General features: G+C 38.6%; 1 protein-coding gene across 7 annotated transcripts in view; it reads right to left on the reverse strand.

Moving 5' to 3' along the window:
• Positions 1–17087, reverse strand: part of STXBP4 (syntaxin binding protein 4) — a 67570-nt gene that overhangs the window by 25963 nt on the left and 24520 nt on the right. For 5 of the 7 annotated variants that reach the window (XR_007906350.1, XM_051798021.1, XM_051798022.1 and 2 more), the window contains 5 exons: positions 16313–16378; positions 10025–10201; positions 7895–8011; positions 7319–7368; positions 6014–6147 (listed from right to left, as the gene is read on the reverse strand). Coding sequence is in view for 6 of the 7 variants with exons in the window: in XM_051798021.1 (XP_051653981.1) it covers positions 6014–6147; positions 7319–7368; positions 7895–8011; positions 10025–10201; positions 16313–16378 (544 nt within the window). In the remaining variant the exon portion in view is untranslated. Of the gene's footprint in view, positions 1–6009; positions 6148–7318; positions 7369–7894; positions 8012–10024; positions 10202–16312; positions 16379–17087 lie in introns of all 7 variants that reach the window. The other 2 variants (XM_051798026.1, XM_051798024.1) reach the window with 2 other exon arrangements.

The raw sequence follows: 17087 nt of genomic DNA on the forward strand, positions 1-17087 counted from the left end.
TGTGAAATAAATAGGGTACAACTGAATGAAGACAAGAGCAAAGTGTTGTATCTGAGGTGTGGATAATCAGCTGCACAGAAGGAAGTGGGTACACCCAGCTGCCGTTGGTTCTGGGGCACAGGAAAGCCCAAACTTCACACAAACCAGAAACATGAAGCTACTGGGGCAAGGGAACACCATTTGGGAAGTGGTGTGCTATATTTTAAAGCAAACAAGCTTATTCCACTTTTGTCTCCCACAGGAAGGTCCCAACTACAGAATTCAATACAACTTTGATGAATTGGAGAGGAGTCAGAGAAATAAAAGGGTGAGGAAAGAAGGAAAGGGTAAAAAAATCAGCTAACTGGTATTATTTATTTGGGGAACAGAAAACAAAGGGGAGACACTACACGGCCTTCAAATATGTTAAAAGCTGCCAAAAGGAGGAAGGTGGTGGGATGTTTTCAATAACTCCAGGGGTCAAGAGAAGTAGTAATGAGCTTTAACTGCAATGAAGAGGATTTAGGCCAAAGGAAAAGGTTTCCTAATGGCAAAGATAATTAAGGATGGGAATAGTTCACCCACAGAGGCTGTGGGATTTACTACACAAATACCTGTTTGGATTAATGGAGATATAATTCATGGTGCTGGAGGCACATGGATGCACTACCTGACTGCTGGAGGTCCTTTCCAGCCAAATCTTTTCTGATTCCTTGGTGGCAAAGTACTGAGTGCTACTTTTACAAACTTTGGTGTGATTTACATTACATGCAGACAGTTCTTCTGCTTCCCATTTGCAAGGCATTTTTATGTCTTGTGTTCACAGAAGTAATACATTTTCATTTTATCATGTACCAAAAATCTCTTCTTGTCTCCTTCTAAGCCTTTCTTGTAAACCCAAGCCAATTCTGGGCATAGGAACAGGGTTTAGATTATGGTTTTTAGGCTTGTTGTGCAACACCTGAAGTCACATCCCAATAATAATACTAAAGCCAAAGAAAACAACAAAACCACAGCCAAAGGTATAACTGCAAAAGGTTTTGGGTTTTTTCTTGCCTTCCTAATAAACTATTCAACACTGATTTAGCTCCACTGGTGTAACTTATTTCCATAACATTATAGGCACTGCTTTAAAGTACAGGCATGCACATAAATATTACTGTTTTAGCAGAGATGATGCTACAGTTCAGCATTCTCACTTTTTTTTTTTTCTTGAGTCAGGGATCACTACCCAACCTCAAAAACTCTCATAGATTATCATAATAAATCTTGTAATTGAAAAGAATATAAAAGTGTCCAGGTTCTGCAGACAAGTTGTAAATCAGTCATAAGAGTTTTGTGGTTCAGTGGCTGACGACAGAATTGAGCCTGGAAACCACAGCTATAATGCTAAATTGCTTTGAAATATGTGGATGACTATGCATTAAAAAATTAATGTGGATCAAGCACACGGCACTGAAACATTGCATCAAACATATAGTGGCACAGAATTGCAATTAAAAAAAGCAACAGACCCAAACCAGTAAAACATCGTCAGATAATTGTCTAACTCTGTTCTCCAATCTGTGCTTCTTTTAAGTCATGCCCTTTCCCAAGGAAGATTTCCAGAAGGTAAGGCAGTGTAAAGGTACCACCCAACACATTTTTTTTAAATGTCAACTCAGATAAGACTCAACAGCAAAAAGTTCATTGAATAATTTAATGTTATTACTTTTGACAAAAATGAAATTACCTTCCCATTAAGTATTTTTATTTTGAGGTAAAAAACTTCAACCTTCAGGGACTTGCAAAACTGTGCAATTTTTCTTTGGATAAAACAGTTGATAAATTCTCTTTTGGGAAAACTCACCTCTTTTGTTGTTGTTGTTGATCAAAGTTTCAAAGGAATAATGCATTTTTATTTCACCAAAAGTAATATTTTCTAATGGAAATACTGTCTCAGAAAGTGTTTAATTGACAAACATAAGCTTTTTATCTTAAAAGAACGCAGCACTGATTTTAATTCTTTTGCTAGCAAAAAACTATTAAAAAGGGAGCTGTACAGCTGTGTTCAAGATATACACTGTATAATTTAATAGGTCTCTTCTATTTCTGATTTCAGTAATTCACTGAAATATTTATGGCCTTGCCAGAACAATGAATACACAGAGTTATGTCTTTAGTTATCATTAGGCTGCTCCTTCCCAGGCAGCTCTTCCAGTAAGGAAGAAAAGGCACAGTTCTAGTTTATTAGCTGAAAGAATTTCAAAGGTATTCCCTCCCAATGCGGGCTCATCCCCACAAATTGGATCTTGCAGGAAATAATTTTCTCTCTCTAATACTAAAAATACAAGGAGACAAAGCAACATGAGTTTCAGCAAACCTTAGCAATCAGCCAGTACTCCTGGGGTCAGCAGAAGACACCTATTTTGATATTCAGCCTCTGCAAATGCATCTTTAATATCACTAACCCAGTAACAGGAGTCAAGTTAACCAGGACATGCCTGTCCATGCTACAATTACATCTGGATTTTGAGGGACAGGCATAAAAAAGGGGATGAGGAACAGCCCATGTTTACATGTCAACTTAATAGAAAATCTCCTGATGAACTACAGCCAGTGACCTGTGCAAAGTTACAGCACTGTTGTATCCATAAGATCCATAAAATAGCAATAATGTACATGGCATTAATTCTGTTGTAATAAACACCAGGCCTGCAACAAATAAACACAAGAAATGTGAATACTTAGCAATATTGGCTCTTCTCAAAATAGCAAAATTGTTATTTGTGAAGATTTGCCTACTCTGCCTTATAACTGAGCTCCACTCACACTGTCAAAAGAATGGGAAGGGATAACTGAAACGTTCCTGACTGTGGAATGGTTTTGGCAATTGAACATAACATAGTTGAAAAAACCCTGAACTGAAAAAATTGCTAAAATTCCATATTTCAGCTTTTAATGCCTGAGATCAAAATCACCTTAACTAGACCAAGCACTAACTGAGCTGAGCACCAGCAGTTTCCACTGCAGTGGAAGCAGTTTCCTTCTTTTCATCCAGTCAGCATCCAAGGAAAATGAATACAAAAACTGGGCAACTAAACTTCTGCCTGGAGGATCTTTGACATCAAAAGCACGGTGACTGTTGTGACCAGCAAGATCAATCTGAGCCAGGTAAGTAGGATTTTTGGAATTTATACTGATTTGGAGATCATGCCAGTGAAATTCAGCGCGGCTGCCGCGTGTCAGATCTCAGGCTGACGCCGGATTAAAGGAACACGACGGGATGAAAGAGTTCAGGACGCACTGCTTGAGTTCCTGCCGGCTGGAGGAGCAGGCTCCATAGCATTTCATGGATACAGATGGCTGGGATTACATCAACAGGAGCAAGACTGTATTTTTGGATGGAAGTTTCAGAGGCAGAGTGAGGAAATTAGCAGCCAAAATACTTGAAAGCTGTGTTAAACCAGTGCCCATTTCAGAATGCTGATTGCCTGTTATTTTATGGGGAGATAAGTATGTTCCAGGGTTAATCAGATTTTGGCCATTACCAGCACCAAGTGTATTTCTTTTCTAATTTTGTAATAGAAAAGAAGAAAATGCTCTATTCTTTTTAGCCTGATTTGCACCATATGGTCTACTAAGTGCAGGCAGCAACTACTTTTAAATGCTGCAGTTCTTTCACTGAGGCATTATTACCCTTTGTATGATGAAAGTAATTTTATGTCTTCAGGAGATCCTTGCATTCTGCAAAGCAGAATGGCCTCTCAAGGCTTAGTTTCTAAAAATACCTTAGAGCCTTTAAAGAAGATGAAGAATGAATCTTTCAAGGGATGACCCCGATTATTCTGTTTATTACTTTGTTATTTGCATTTCAGGATCTTGAGGATCCTGCAGTAGTAAGCATTGGAAAACGAGCTGTTGGTTTTTTTTTTTTCCCAGTCCTCACTTGAAGAATTGCCAAACTGCCTTCACAGAGCTGTCATTCAGCCTGCAAAGCTGAAAACTGATCTGCAGCACTATCACAAGGCAATATGCACTTGAAGATTTTCAGGAATACACTGAACTTCTTCAAGCTTCTTCCCTCAGGCAAAATGTCTTGCTATTACAGAAGAAGGGGACAGTTCATGGGGCTAATTCATAAATATGTCATTTTGACCTGCTTGTCAAGGATGATCTTTAACAAAGGAAGCAGTTTTCCTTTGGAAGAACACTCCACAACCTTGCCTTGGTACCCAGACTTAGTTTCACGTGTATCGTAAATGAATCAAAGAGGTATTTTGGTTGGGGCTCCTTCACTTCATATTGCACAAAATGAAGCAAAAAATGAAGGAGAAGTTCTGTTTAGAAGGTAAAATACATCACAGTGGCTTCCCAGTCAGCCCTTCTCATCCACTGAGCAACATCAAAAATATCAACTCCAACTCTCTTAAGAATTCAATAAAAAATTATTAAATGCTGGGGACATCTTTCTGGCAAAAAATGAGAACTTCCAGTGTGCAGTGTAATGTCTACTATACTTTTGTCTTTGATATCTGATATTTATGAAATGCTACATCCACAAGAGCCCCCTTTTTATGACAGCCCATCTGCAAGAAAACTTTAGATCACATGGGGAACACTGAGTGAGAAGCTGGCACAGAGGACTGCAGACAGAATGCTATCAAATAGTTACTTTGCCTTAACCACTTTTTTTTTTTTGAGGGAAAGAGAGAAAGCAAGTGAGGTTTAAAGCTTTAATCTCATACTCAAGCTCGTCAGAACCCAAATCTATCTGTAATACTCTCCAAATCAGAATGAACTCAGAAAGATGACGTTCAATCTTTAAATCCTTCTCTGCAGACCTATTTTTAATTCTCAGGTTCAGAAAATGGATCCCTGCTGTGGCTCCAGAGCTTTCTAACATGTATCCTACCTATTATGTTTGACACAACCACATGGTAGAATTCAGTTGCATTCAGAACTAAGGGTTTTCCTTGCACAATTTCCTGTGTAGGGTTTTAAAACCAACTCAGTGTGACAGAAATACCATTGTCACTAGTGGAAAATCAATTGTCTCTTCTCCTGGTCACTGTTATTTTCTTTCTCTTCCACCAGTAACTCTTAAATTATAATATTCTGGAAACTTCTGAACAAATTTTATCTTCTCATTTTGCTTTTTTTTGCCATAGAGGGATGGAATAAATAAATGCTTCATAAATAATGTCAAATAAAACATTTTTCATATCTAGAAACATTTTCTCAAATATATTTCTTCAGTCCCTTTCTAAATTAATTCTGAAACTATGTAAGATATTCAAATCTTTGATACAATAATTATTGACAACAATAATGAACCACCTTTCCCAAACCTCCTGTGATGTACCAGGCCATTTCTGTTTTGTTTTTTTTAATCAATCCATTTAAGATGGATTAGAACTGACATATCTGCTCAACTATAGACAAATGTGATCAAAATACACCATCCTTTGGATGATCTGAATCAGGAATCCTACAATAACCCATAGTTGTTTCTTAGCTTTCCAACTGATGCAGTTTATTACAGTAACTCTCATGAACTATCATCATTTTTACCAAGGGGAACAGTTTCCTGTTAATGACCTGAGGATATACATGGATATCTCCAAATGGAACTGCTGGCTACATTCACTCCTTAGAGCAACAACATCTTAATGAAGACACTTAGATACATGTTAATGCAAATCCAGCAGAGAAACATGTTGTAAATATTCCAGTATGAAAAAAAAAAAGAGCATTAAAGTAACGAAATTCTGCTAGTTTTACATGATTCTGGTAATCTTCATATTCCTCACTTTAGCATTAATTTTCTGCTTCAAGTTTTTCAGGGAGAAATGTACTCTGGAATAACTTTATATTCTAATTCTAGTTTGATTAAGATGCATATTGAACTGACACTGAACCTGCACTATCCTCCGCTTCTATGAATGATTTATCCTGCCAGTCCCCATCCAATTTAGAACGAAATGATCCATCTTCCTGGCTAATGAACTGATACCACATTTCAAAGCACACAAAGATGCACACACTCACTCACAATCTACTTCCAAAATGGCACGGACAGACTTGGCAAGGTCTCTGGCTTCTGCTGCAAGAGCCGTGGTGGCGGCGGGTCCGACCCTTCCCAGCCGGGCGAGAAGTGCTTTGGTGGACAGGGTTGCTCTCCCGTCACTAAGAGAACAAACAACAATCAGTGTTTCTTTGCAAGGTGATAAAGCAAACTGCTGCTTTTAATACAGCCAACCTGTGTTTCTAGATTGGTTTGGGTCTCACTGCATGGACAAAAGCCACGGATGCTACCAAAGCAATGAGTCGGCCTCAGCGGCGGTTCTGTCTGCACAACAAAGGTGTTTGGAAAGCTCAGTTCAAGCCACATTCGTGACTCAAAGTGCAGCATTGAGAACTCAGTGGGTGTCAGGGAAGGAACTTACTTCAATGGAATTATTGTATTAGCATTTAAGAAGGGACACTGCTTCATAGGACCCAATTATTATCTTTGGGGCTGTTACTGAGTCAGTTTGTCACCTCGGCATTGTGTTTGATATTTAATCCATTTACTAAAATAACCTCTATGAGCTTTATAAAACAGACAATATCACTGTTGTGCAGTGCCCATGGAACTGCTTTTCACTGACTATCTGCAATATCATCATTGGTCTGAGCCTCTATACTTTTTTTTTTTTGAAATAATGTTCCAGCTCACTTCACTTAAATACATTTGATTTCCTTGAGAGCTTTACTGAAAAAGATCACAGGATAGAGACCAAACAACTTTACTGTTACAAAAATATTAATGGAACACTATCTGGGATATATAAGTACAATCATGTCAATATTCTGAAGGACAAAAGGCTGCTGAAATCTTTTTGAATATTCCTAGGCAATATCCCCAGGATCTTCAACAAGATCAACTTCTTTTACAGGAAAAGTAATAAAATGTAAATGGATACGCATGTTATCAATTTATTTATATGCTACTGAATTCATCATGATGCAAAAATCACTTAGGCAATTCTAAAAAAAAAATAAATTTAAAAAATTATAATCCACTGTTAAGGTTCGTTGCATTTTAACTAATCCTGAGTACATTATAATTACTTCATGGAAACATCCAGACAACCATAGCTATGTAATTACTAACTGTTTTAATTTAATTCAGAGGTTTTTAATGAAGCTGTATCCTGAAAGCCTAATTTATAATTCATGCCATTGCCTCTCCTCCAATAAAATGACACTCAGAACTATACAGCAAAAATATAAGGAAAAAAATAGCTACAAGACAGTTTTTGGAGACTTGGGAACAATAGTAGGGTTTTCAATATTAATATTGCCATTTCATTACCTTAAAACTGTTGAGGAAGTAGAGTTATCTGAAAGTATTTCATGCACAACCTGTTGGCCACAGTCAAGAAGTTAAGAGTTTAGAGATGGACACAGTCAAAAAGTAATACCTTAAAATTTAATGTTCTATTTGGGTGTGGGGCATTTGATTTGCAATTAAAGAGTCTAGTTTCTGCCAGCTAGAAGTGTGAAAGTAAACACCAAAACATTATATTTACTTCATTTAAGGGGGTTATAACAACATCACTTTTATTATTGTTTCATAACATTCCTAAGTATTATCAAATATCAGTTCTTCTGCCTTTTGCTTCTGAGGAATTTCACAGAAATTGATACAGTTTGTGAAAAAAAAAACAAGTGAACAAACTTATATGATCATTTCCATTTGTTTAACACAGCAAAACATAAAGTAAATTCCTGGATGGATCTGTACACTTATACACCACCTATATTTCTAGCAATGAAAGGATCCCTGCAAACTAGTGTATAGTCAGTTTATTGTGCTTATTCTTCCAAAGCAAGGACATAAAAAAACTTTTCCAAATAAAATACTGCCAGAAACGAAAGGCAAAGTTACCTCTACAAATTGTAGCAATTTTTCAGTAGCCACCTCAAAGGTCTTCCTTGCTGATTCTGATTTCCTCAGCTGGCAGTCGAGCACTGTAACTCTCTTTCTCAAGTCTTGAATGTTATCCTGGGAAAGGTATTTTAAGGCTTTTATTCTAGTAATTTTTTTCCCCTGGCTCACACAGATACATGGTGTGAACTGAAAGGGGTGCTCGAAATGTTTACCACACTCTTTCCTACATTTCTGAACAACACTGCTCCTGAGGCAGGAATTGCCTGACCTGCTGGCAAAACAGCTCCAGAGGGCAACAGATTTTGGCAAATGATATAAAGGTAATTTAAAGTTGGAAGATAATAACATTGATGGGGCTGAAGATTAAGGGAGTTTTAACTGATTTGTGAATGGATCAAAAATCCAACCTGATGGTGACAGCATCTGCCAGCAGGGTGGCATAACCAGCCAGTGTGTGAACAAACTCAGTCCTCCAGTTTGCATCCACACATCCCTTGGCCAGCACAGTAATTATGGCCCAGCCTGCAGAAAATTACCCCCTGCATGCACTTGTGTAACCTATTGATCAGTGTTATGTATCCCTCCCTGCTTCAGCTGGGGACAATGTGAGCCCTGTCAGATCAAGTCCTGGAGGCTCCCAGTTGCAGGTCAAGCCCCTGTTTGTGTGAGAGGACCACGAGGAAAACCTTCACATGCACATGGGCACGTTTGTTCAGCTGAGTTGGCTGCTGAGCAGACAGCATCTAGAAAGATCTCTCCAAAATTAAGAAAATATCACTATAATTAAAAACAAACTTTTACATGGCACTGTGGGTGATCATTCTGAAAGCCCACTACCTACTCCAAAACTCTCACAAGAAATCACCATAACCCAATTATTGCCTTTACTCAAAGCAAGTAAGTACAGACATTTGTTTGTATACATTGTACAAAGCAGCAGAATCATCAGCAGCCTGACTATCAGAGAATCTGTTGATTCCAAACACCTTTCTTTGGTAATCTCACTGGTGAGATTGGTGAGGGACCTCACTCTTTCATACCAAAAAGAGCATCCTATAGATTTGGTACCTACTTGATACTGAAATGTGGAGATTTAAATCTCAACACAGGTATTCAATCAGAATTTCAGGAATTCAAACTAGTATCTCCAGAACAATTCTCTGGGAAAGCAACCCATACCCTCTGAATTTCTTAAAATTTTACTTTTTACACCACTCCTAGAAAACAAACATGTCAAAAACACCTGACATAAAAGATGGGGCATCTCACCCAGATGTTCAGAAACAAGAACTTCCATGGTATGAACTCACAATTAAATGAGAGGAATTCCTTTCCAGAAGCCACAGGGACTTGCTGTGTTCTCTTCTGCAGGCTTGTTTACCACACAGCTTGGGTTTACCTTTTAATGCCTTGTAATATTGAATTAATTCTAATGATGAAATAAGGCAACATTTCAGTAGGTTTTCTTCATCAAGACATATGCACATCCATTTCTCACGAGAAAAGTAAGGTAACACATGCCAACCTACTTGCACTTCTACTGTGAGCAGAAAATGGATCTGCAGTTATTGGGAAAAATTTAAAAGTGCCTCAAACATTTTCTTCCTTGTCATATTCTGGAATGCCTCACTGGAGATGAAGTGGGTTTAAAATATAAAGCTCAATTAAAAAGAATTTTTTTTTTGGCAGGATTAGTAGCATTTAAGTGATTATCTTGATTAAATCTAAATTTACTTAAGAACAGGACTGGACTTTATACTGTTGTTATTTGCCTACCAGCAACATAAACATGAAGGCCATTTTCACACGAATACAAAGGCACACATGTAGCCTTTAAAGACAATATATCTACAGCTCAGAAAAGCCTTAATGCTTGAGATGTGCCACTCTGACCTATGACCCACATATACCCTCCTAGCTCCTGTTTTTCCAGCCCAAAGATATCTGGATAAAGGAAGACTCGTACACTCCACATCACCCCCTTCCCCACGCGTCCTTCCAGTTATTGAATAATACAAGACAAACAGTGACCTACTTTAGAAAAGCAGATGAAAAGAAAATGAAAACAAGATACATGACAACAGCGAGGAAACCATGGTAACTCTGACAGGCGACTGCTTTGCTTACTTTATTTTGGCCGGAGTGATCGGCGAGCTGAGCCTTCAGCTCTCCAATTTCAGCCTCCAGCAGGCGAATCACCTCCTCATAGTCCATCTCCATCCCCCGTGCCTGCCTCTGTGCAGCCTCTGCGAGGTGGATCCGGCTCCGCAGGGCTCTCGTCTCCTCCACGGCTGCCTTGGCTTCCTGCAGGTTCCAGGGAAAAGTTACAATTCCCTTGGAAAGTTCCAAGCCCGGCTAACAGAAGAACAGATTTAACTCACAGGTGCTGCAGGTGAAGTCAGGGCTACCTGCCAGTGTTTAGGGTTGGGTGGTTCAAGTGGTAATTTTTAAAGTGTAGGATGTGAGGCCACCCCTGGAGTGCTGTGTCCAGTTCTGGGCCCCTCAGTTCAGGAAGGATATGGAGGTGCTGGAGCAGGTCCAGAGAAGAGCAACGAGGCTGGGGAAGGGACTGGAGCACAAGTGCTGTGAGGAGAGGCTGAGGGAGCTGGGGCTGTTCAGCCTGGAGAAGAGGAGGCTCAGGGGAGACCTCCTCACTCTCTACAACTCCCTGAAAGGAGGTTGTAGCCAGGTGGGGGTTGGTCTCTTTTCCCAGGCAACTCTCAGCAAGACGAGGGCTTGGTCTTCAGCTGTGCCAGGGGAGGTTTAGGTTAAATATTAGAAAGAATTTTTTACAGAGAGGGTAATCAGACACTGGAATGGGCTGCCCAGGGAGGTGGTGGATTCTCCATCCCTGGAGGTTTTTAAGATGAGACTGGATGTGGCATCAGTGCCATGGGCTGGGAACCACAGTGGGGTTGGATCAAGGGTTGGACTTGATGATCTCGGAGGTCCCTTCCAACCCAGCTGATTCTATGATTCTATATGCGAGCAAAACCCAGGTATTTACAGAGGCAGAATGTGCCTGATAAATTAAATAATAAAATCTATAATTAGTGTAAATTAAAAGGAATGAAAGGTTTTATAGAAATGCACCAGGTGCTGTTAATCTGCCCCCTCACTTCCATCCTAAAAAAGTGCTTTACTGAGATATTACTTCCTTTTATTATTATTGCCTGAATTCACACTCCAGTGAGTATCCTCCAAGGTGTATATCACCAAGGCATATCCTTGGTTTTCCACTCCAGTCAGAGCTCACACATCATGGAGATGGACTCTTAATGCAAGTATTCTCAAAAATCATTGCTTTTTTTAAATTTCTTTTTCTGCCTAGTTCCTGCTCCTATATCTTTATCCTCTATTATCACAGAAGAGTGTTAGATAAAATGTACATATAAATAATGTATGGAAAACAGAAAGCAGAAACCTTTAGTTTTTAATTCAGCAAATGTAATCCCTAAATGTTGCAAAATCTCACTTTGAGAAAGATATTTCGCAGTTCATTTGACTACTGAATATTAATTCAAGTTAATTTTGATTTGTAAATTTAGAAAGTCAGACTAAAGGTCTGGACAACAGATGAGTTTACAAACTAGGAATAAAACAAACAAACTGCTCATAAAAAATGTAGACATACAGGCTCACTGGCACCAAAACCAACAAACCTTCTTTCCCCTTAGCTTTTAATTAATCAGTGGGAAAAGTAACTTTATAGCAATTTTCTGAAGAATTAAAGTTACAAGCTTTAAACACAAATACACAGAGGCTTTTTTGTACAAATTCCTCAGTTAAGGACACTTAGGTGAATATCCTATTCCTAGTCTACCTATTATTAATATAACTATATCCTGGTTGGGAATGGAACTAGAGGGAAAACAGGTGGGGGAAGAGGAGAAACACACTATGAATCTACAAAAAGTAGGAAATAACCTTCTAGAAAGTAGGCTTGAAATCACTGTTTCTGAAAAACCTAAATGACCAAATCTCCTATTTTTGTGGAAGAAATGGCATACAATATTTAAGAGGTGCCATAATAGATATGTCTGGAGAGGTCAGCTAAGCTTACAAATGCAGATTTAATTCTTTCCTAACGCAGAAGGTTTTGCCCTGTGCAATCAATATCCTTCAAGTCATGTTTTCCTGTACTTTGTCATAATGTTTCTTCTGTAAAATGATCTACTAATCTCAGCTTCAGATGACTTTTGACTTGTACTCTGTTAGCCTGAATAAGCAATACAGTTCAGGCCATAGGTCAGTTAATCTCAGTGATACATATACAGGAGACCATCTTCCTCAGATTTGTAATGGCTCTGCATAAATAAATAAAATACCACTGTGTACCCCAGCCCCTTAGAAAATACAGCAGTAAAAGAAGTGACAACATGTGCAGAACAGCAGCATCAGCAGTGAATACAGGTGATATTTGTGTTTTATATAATTTACAGGTTTCTGTTACAGAGCACGAGCAATAATCGATCCATTTAAATGACCTTTAATTTCACAGCAGGTAGAATGATTTTTTTTTCCTCTTGAAAGCCTAAAGCATGAGATGAGCCTTTTTAACGCTTATTCACCTCCACCTGGAGACACAGACTATTCCAAAGCTTATTGCTCCATGTCTGCCTGTTATTTGGTGACTTGGTTTCATGGTTGCCTGTTTGCAGCACCATGAGCAAGGGTCATCACTGAAAGCAGACTAGAACAATCCACCCCTCTTTCGAGCTGCTCAAAGCAGTTCTTTTTCCTAGAAACAATTCAGAGAACACAGGGACTTCTTAGAAGTTATGAATCTATACAAGCAGAGGTCAAAATTACTGCCTCTGGAGAGGGCACTTTTTTGCCACTCTGAGAAACAATTTGACTCAACAGCAAGAAGAGCTGGGCCCTGCTGATCCAGAGCATGAGCTGTGAGTCTTCAGCAGCAAAGGTATCCTTCAGAAACAGGCTGGAGGTGGGAAAAAGAGCCTTGGAGACAAAAGGGAAAAGGTGCTCCAATGTTAAGTTTGACTAATATAAACGAACACAGAAGCCTTGACAAAGGGTGGCGTCTTAAAAACCCACACACAGGAATTATTTAAATAAACTGACATCAGAAAAGTGAGGGGAAAATTGTTATAATGAAAAGGGAGGTCTTCGTTTTGAAATAAGACCTCCTTGAGATAAAGGTTTAATCTCATATAATCCAGAATTGCCTTTACTCCTCCATTGTCTTTTTCAGAAACCCGGTTGTTGAATATTAATTTCTCTGTAATAGCAGACTGAGTATGACCAGATTTCAACAGTGAAAGACCTAAAGGAATAATTAACAAACAATGGCTTCTTACATTACAATGAAACAATTACACACACTACAACCGAATTAGTAAAATTTTCTGACAAACCAGAGCTGTTTTCTGGAGCAGGGAGGCACAAAGGGAAAGGATACCACCAGCTTTCCCTGTTCTCCAGTTACTGCAGCTGGCACTGGGGTTCTGTGCAGGTAAGGGGCCCCCACCAGTGAAGAACAGATGGGTAACACCACAGTTCAGCAACGTTTGCTCCTGTCCCACTCAACTGTTGTATGAAAGAAGTGTTCAAGGCCAGGCTGGATGGGGCTCTGAGAAACCTGGTCCCGTGGAAGGTGTCCCTGCCCGTGGCAGGGGGTGGAACAAGATGGTCTTTAAGGCCCCTTCTAAGCCAAACCATTCTGTGATTCTAAGACACAACAGAAAAAGGATCTGCAGCTGCTAATATTGCATTTATCTAAATGCCTGTTGGGACCATTTTTCCTACAACCAATAAGAAATTGAAAGCCGGAGGAGAGAAACCCAATTCTTACCAAATTTCAAGGTACAGGTTTCTTCCTGTGCCAGGTTCTATTTCTGCCTTGGATAAATCTGAGTGTCTGAAGCAGGTTTTATCCAAGTAATACTCCAGCCACCACAAACACTGGAACTAAAATATTCTCTTAAACTATGTGAAAATTCTAGTTACAATTCAATTATGTTTAGTCATTAATTTTACAAACACCGTATGCTGAAAAGTTAATGAAATGAAAATAAACCAAACACTTCTTTCAGGCAGGGTGAAATAAATTACATACTGCCTCCAAAATAGCAGCCATTCAAAGCCCAGAAAAAAATTAATAGAGCAGCAAATCTCAGCCCTGTGAACTACGAGTCCAGCAGTTTGGGATACCACAAACAGCATCTTTGCAACCTTTCACATTTACTGTGGTTAGCTGAGGTGCTTCAGCTGACAATAACTGTGGAAAAAGCTGCAGTACAGAAGAGATCATTCAGGTTGGTATGACCCAGGACTTTGAGGCAGCACAGGATACAGTCAAACTCCTCCAGGAGGACAGAAGACACTAGAGAGTCCACATTCATGCTGCTGACAAGACTTCAGGGACTCAAAAATACCTTTCTGTGTTTTGTGCCGATTTCATCCCAATTTCAAATTAAAAAAAGATCAGTTAATGTATTTTAGCTGTCATACATCAGTATTAGAAAATACTTTCTACCTCATTTCAAATTTAGCAATACTTCTAGTCCTAAGAGCTCACCCCTCCTGTTAGCTACTGATTCAAGCACTGTTTAATGAATTGCTACCAACAAAGCATGTTCATTAACCAGAATATTTGTACCCTTGTCTTAATTAAGCTGTAATCTCTGCAATTCACAATTAGTAGACAACAGAAATACCACAAAAGATACTCCCATATATGACTGGTAGCCTATAAAACCTTGTTTTTTTCAGAGTAGAGATTTAAAAAAAATGTTTAAATTACACTCAATTCAGAAGGCCTTAAGCACATACTTAAATTGGGGTTTTGTTTACTTTGTTTACTTTTAATCAGGCCATTAGGGCCCAATAATGTACTCATTAACTCATTTCACTAACTTCAGCTCAAGCTGGAAGGCATCACAAGTTAAATGGAAACTTGCACCCTAAGTAGCCTATTTTTTAAAACCTTTGTATCACTATGAATTGCAATGTTAATATTGGTTCCAAATGACAGAAATATGTATAATAATATATATATAAAACACCTGAAAATGCACCAAGTATAAACAGAACTAAAATTTCCATTAAAAGCCCACTTGTAGTGCTGTAATTACATATAATTTATTATTTCTGTTTCATTTCACCGTGTGGAACCTTTTGAAGGCTCACTAGAAGATCAGTATTTAGCCCCGGGAGGTTTGCACGGCAAAGCTCAACTTCCCCACCACAGGACAGCACCTGAGAAAAATAAAAGTGTGAGGACCTCGAGTGGTGGCAAACGGGCATTACTGGTGCTTAAAGCACCCTCTCAGACCAGCCTGGTCCAAGTCTGCCTTCCCAGTAAGAGCAGGTTTGCACTGGGCTTTGTACTTTCTAATAGCTTTAGTCTAGATTAATAGGCTGAACATCTGCTCTGGTTTGAACCCTTATTAGTGAATGGAAACGTGAAATGCATTGTTGGAACACACCTGCAGTTAAATTTTATCCAGAAGATAATCCAGTTTATTTCCCTGCCATCCCACAGTGCAACAGCACAACATCAATGGAACAAGCTTTCAAGCAGTTCCCTTATATTCAAGGAGCAAAAAGTAATAATGAAGGTGCTCAACAAGTCCACACACATAAGCAAAAATATAAAATATAGCAGTACCTAGGAAGACTTTTTAAACTGTATCTTACATTTTTACACATGACATCTGATGGAGCAGATATTCCCTATAGGTTTCTCGTGGCTATTTGTAACAGTACAGGAGAGAAGGGCAGGCAGATCATTAGAAGAGATGAGATGACAGGATGTTCAGGAGAAGAAGGGAACAGGAAAGTTACTTGGGTTTGAATCCTGGCTATAAGTGACATGAGACTTACATGCAGTTGGAAATTTCCTTTAAGAGACACAAGAAGGCTGAATTTTGCAAGAAACTGTGATTTCTTCTCTCATAATTACAGATATATTTGGAGACAGAAACAAGACATTCCTCACAAAATCCTTACCACCACATTTTTTTCCTGGTAAATGTCAGGTTGCATTGTCAAGTGTGTCTGTTTTTTCATGCTTAAGACTTTGGCTGCCATACAAAATAGTTAATGTTAGGACTGTAAATTAGGGACACTGTTGCCTAAGAACAGCAAAATCACAACACCAGAAAGGTACTACATCATTATCCATCCTCACTGATCCAGGCTGTCTTAGGGTTCCTACCTCAATTCAACAGCAGAGGAGTATTACTGCTCTAAAAACTGAAGGATTAATATTCTCTACTTCTAATCAAAAGGTTTGTAGCAACAAAAGAACCACTTTGTGTTGAAATCAGTGTGAAAGTATAGTCTACATGAGCATTGAGACACAAAGAAGTGTTCCCTTCTCCTTTCCACAAGAAAAGAGTTAAAAAAATTTGAAAATAATAACTATAATTTTAAGAAACTTCAACATACTTGTTTGACTGCTTGTAGCTGCTCTGTTAACTGTTTCTGTGCATTCACAGATTCAGACAATTCTTCCTGTTAAAAAAAAAAAAAAAGAGAAGAAAGAACTAATAATTCAGACTAGAAGAGTTTTTAGTCCTAAAACTCAATTAGCTCCTTCAAAACTACAGGTAGCAATTCTTAACTTTTATCCATGTACTTTCTGCCTTCTGTACAACTACTATGTCTGTTAACAATGCTGTATAATCAGGAACACACATATTAAAAAAGTTCTGGTGGCAATAACAAGTAATGAACAGCTTTTATAAAACCTTTGACAAGCCCAAATTCCCATCTCTCCAAGCCAGCTTTTCAGTGAGTTCAGTGAGACTGGTTAGGTTACTTGAGCATTTGAGGATTATTCACTGAACATTTCTGGGATATGTGGAAAAGAGTATAAAAAATGAGACTATTTCAGATTAATCATTGTCAGTTTTCAACATCAGCAATTTAGGGACTCGTGATAAGTATCCACTGTTTCAACACTCAATGGAAATTGGGTTCTTTCATTTCAGTACAAAGCTTTCAGAAGAAGAAGCCTCGTGCACAGAACAAAGCACAGACCTTTGGCCATATCAACCCAATGTTTTCGTAATTTATAGCAAGAAAGAATTTTTTTTGGACCAGGAGGGAATTTGTATAATTGTCTATATCCTCAGATCAATTTTCCTGTCCAAGAACAAAAGCTACATATGCTGAATACAGAAATTTTTATCTTTTGGTATGTTAAAAAAGCAATTCAGGA

The sequence above is a fragment of the Manacus candei genome, unplaced genomic scaffold (genome assembly GCF_025592945.1).
Source record: "Manacus candei isolate 608988 ecotype Guabito, Panama unplaced genomic scaffold, ASM2559294v1 h1tg000047l, whole genome shotgun sequence".
Classification (NCBI taxonomy): domain Eukaryota; kingdom Metazoa; phylum Chordata; class Aves; order Passeriformes; family Pipridae; genus Manacus; species Manacus candei.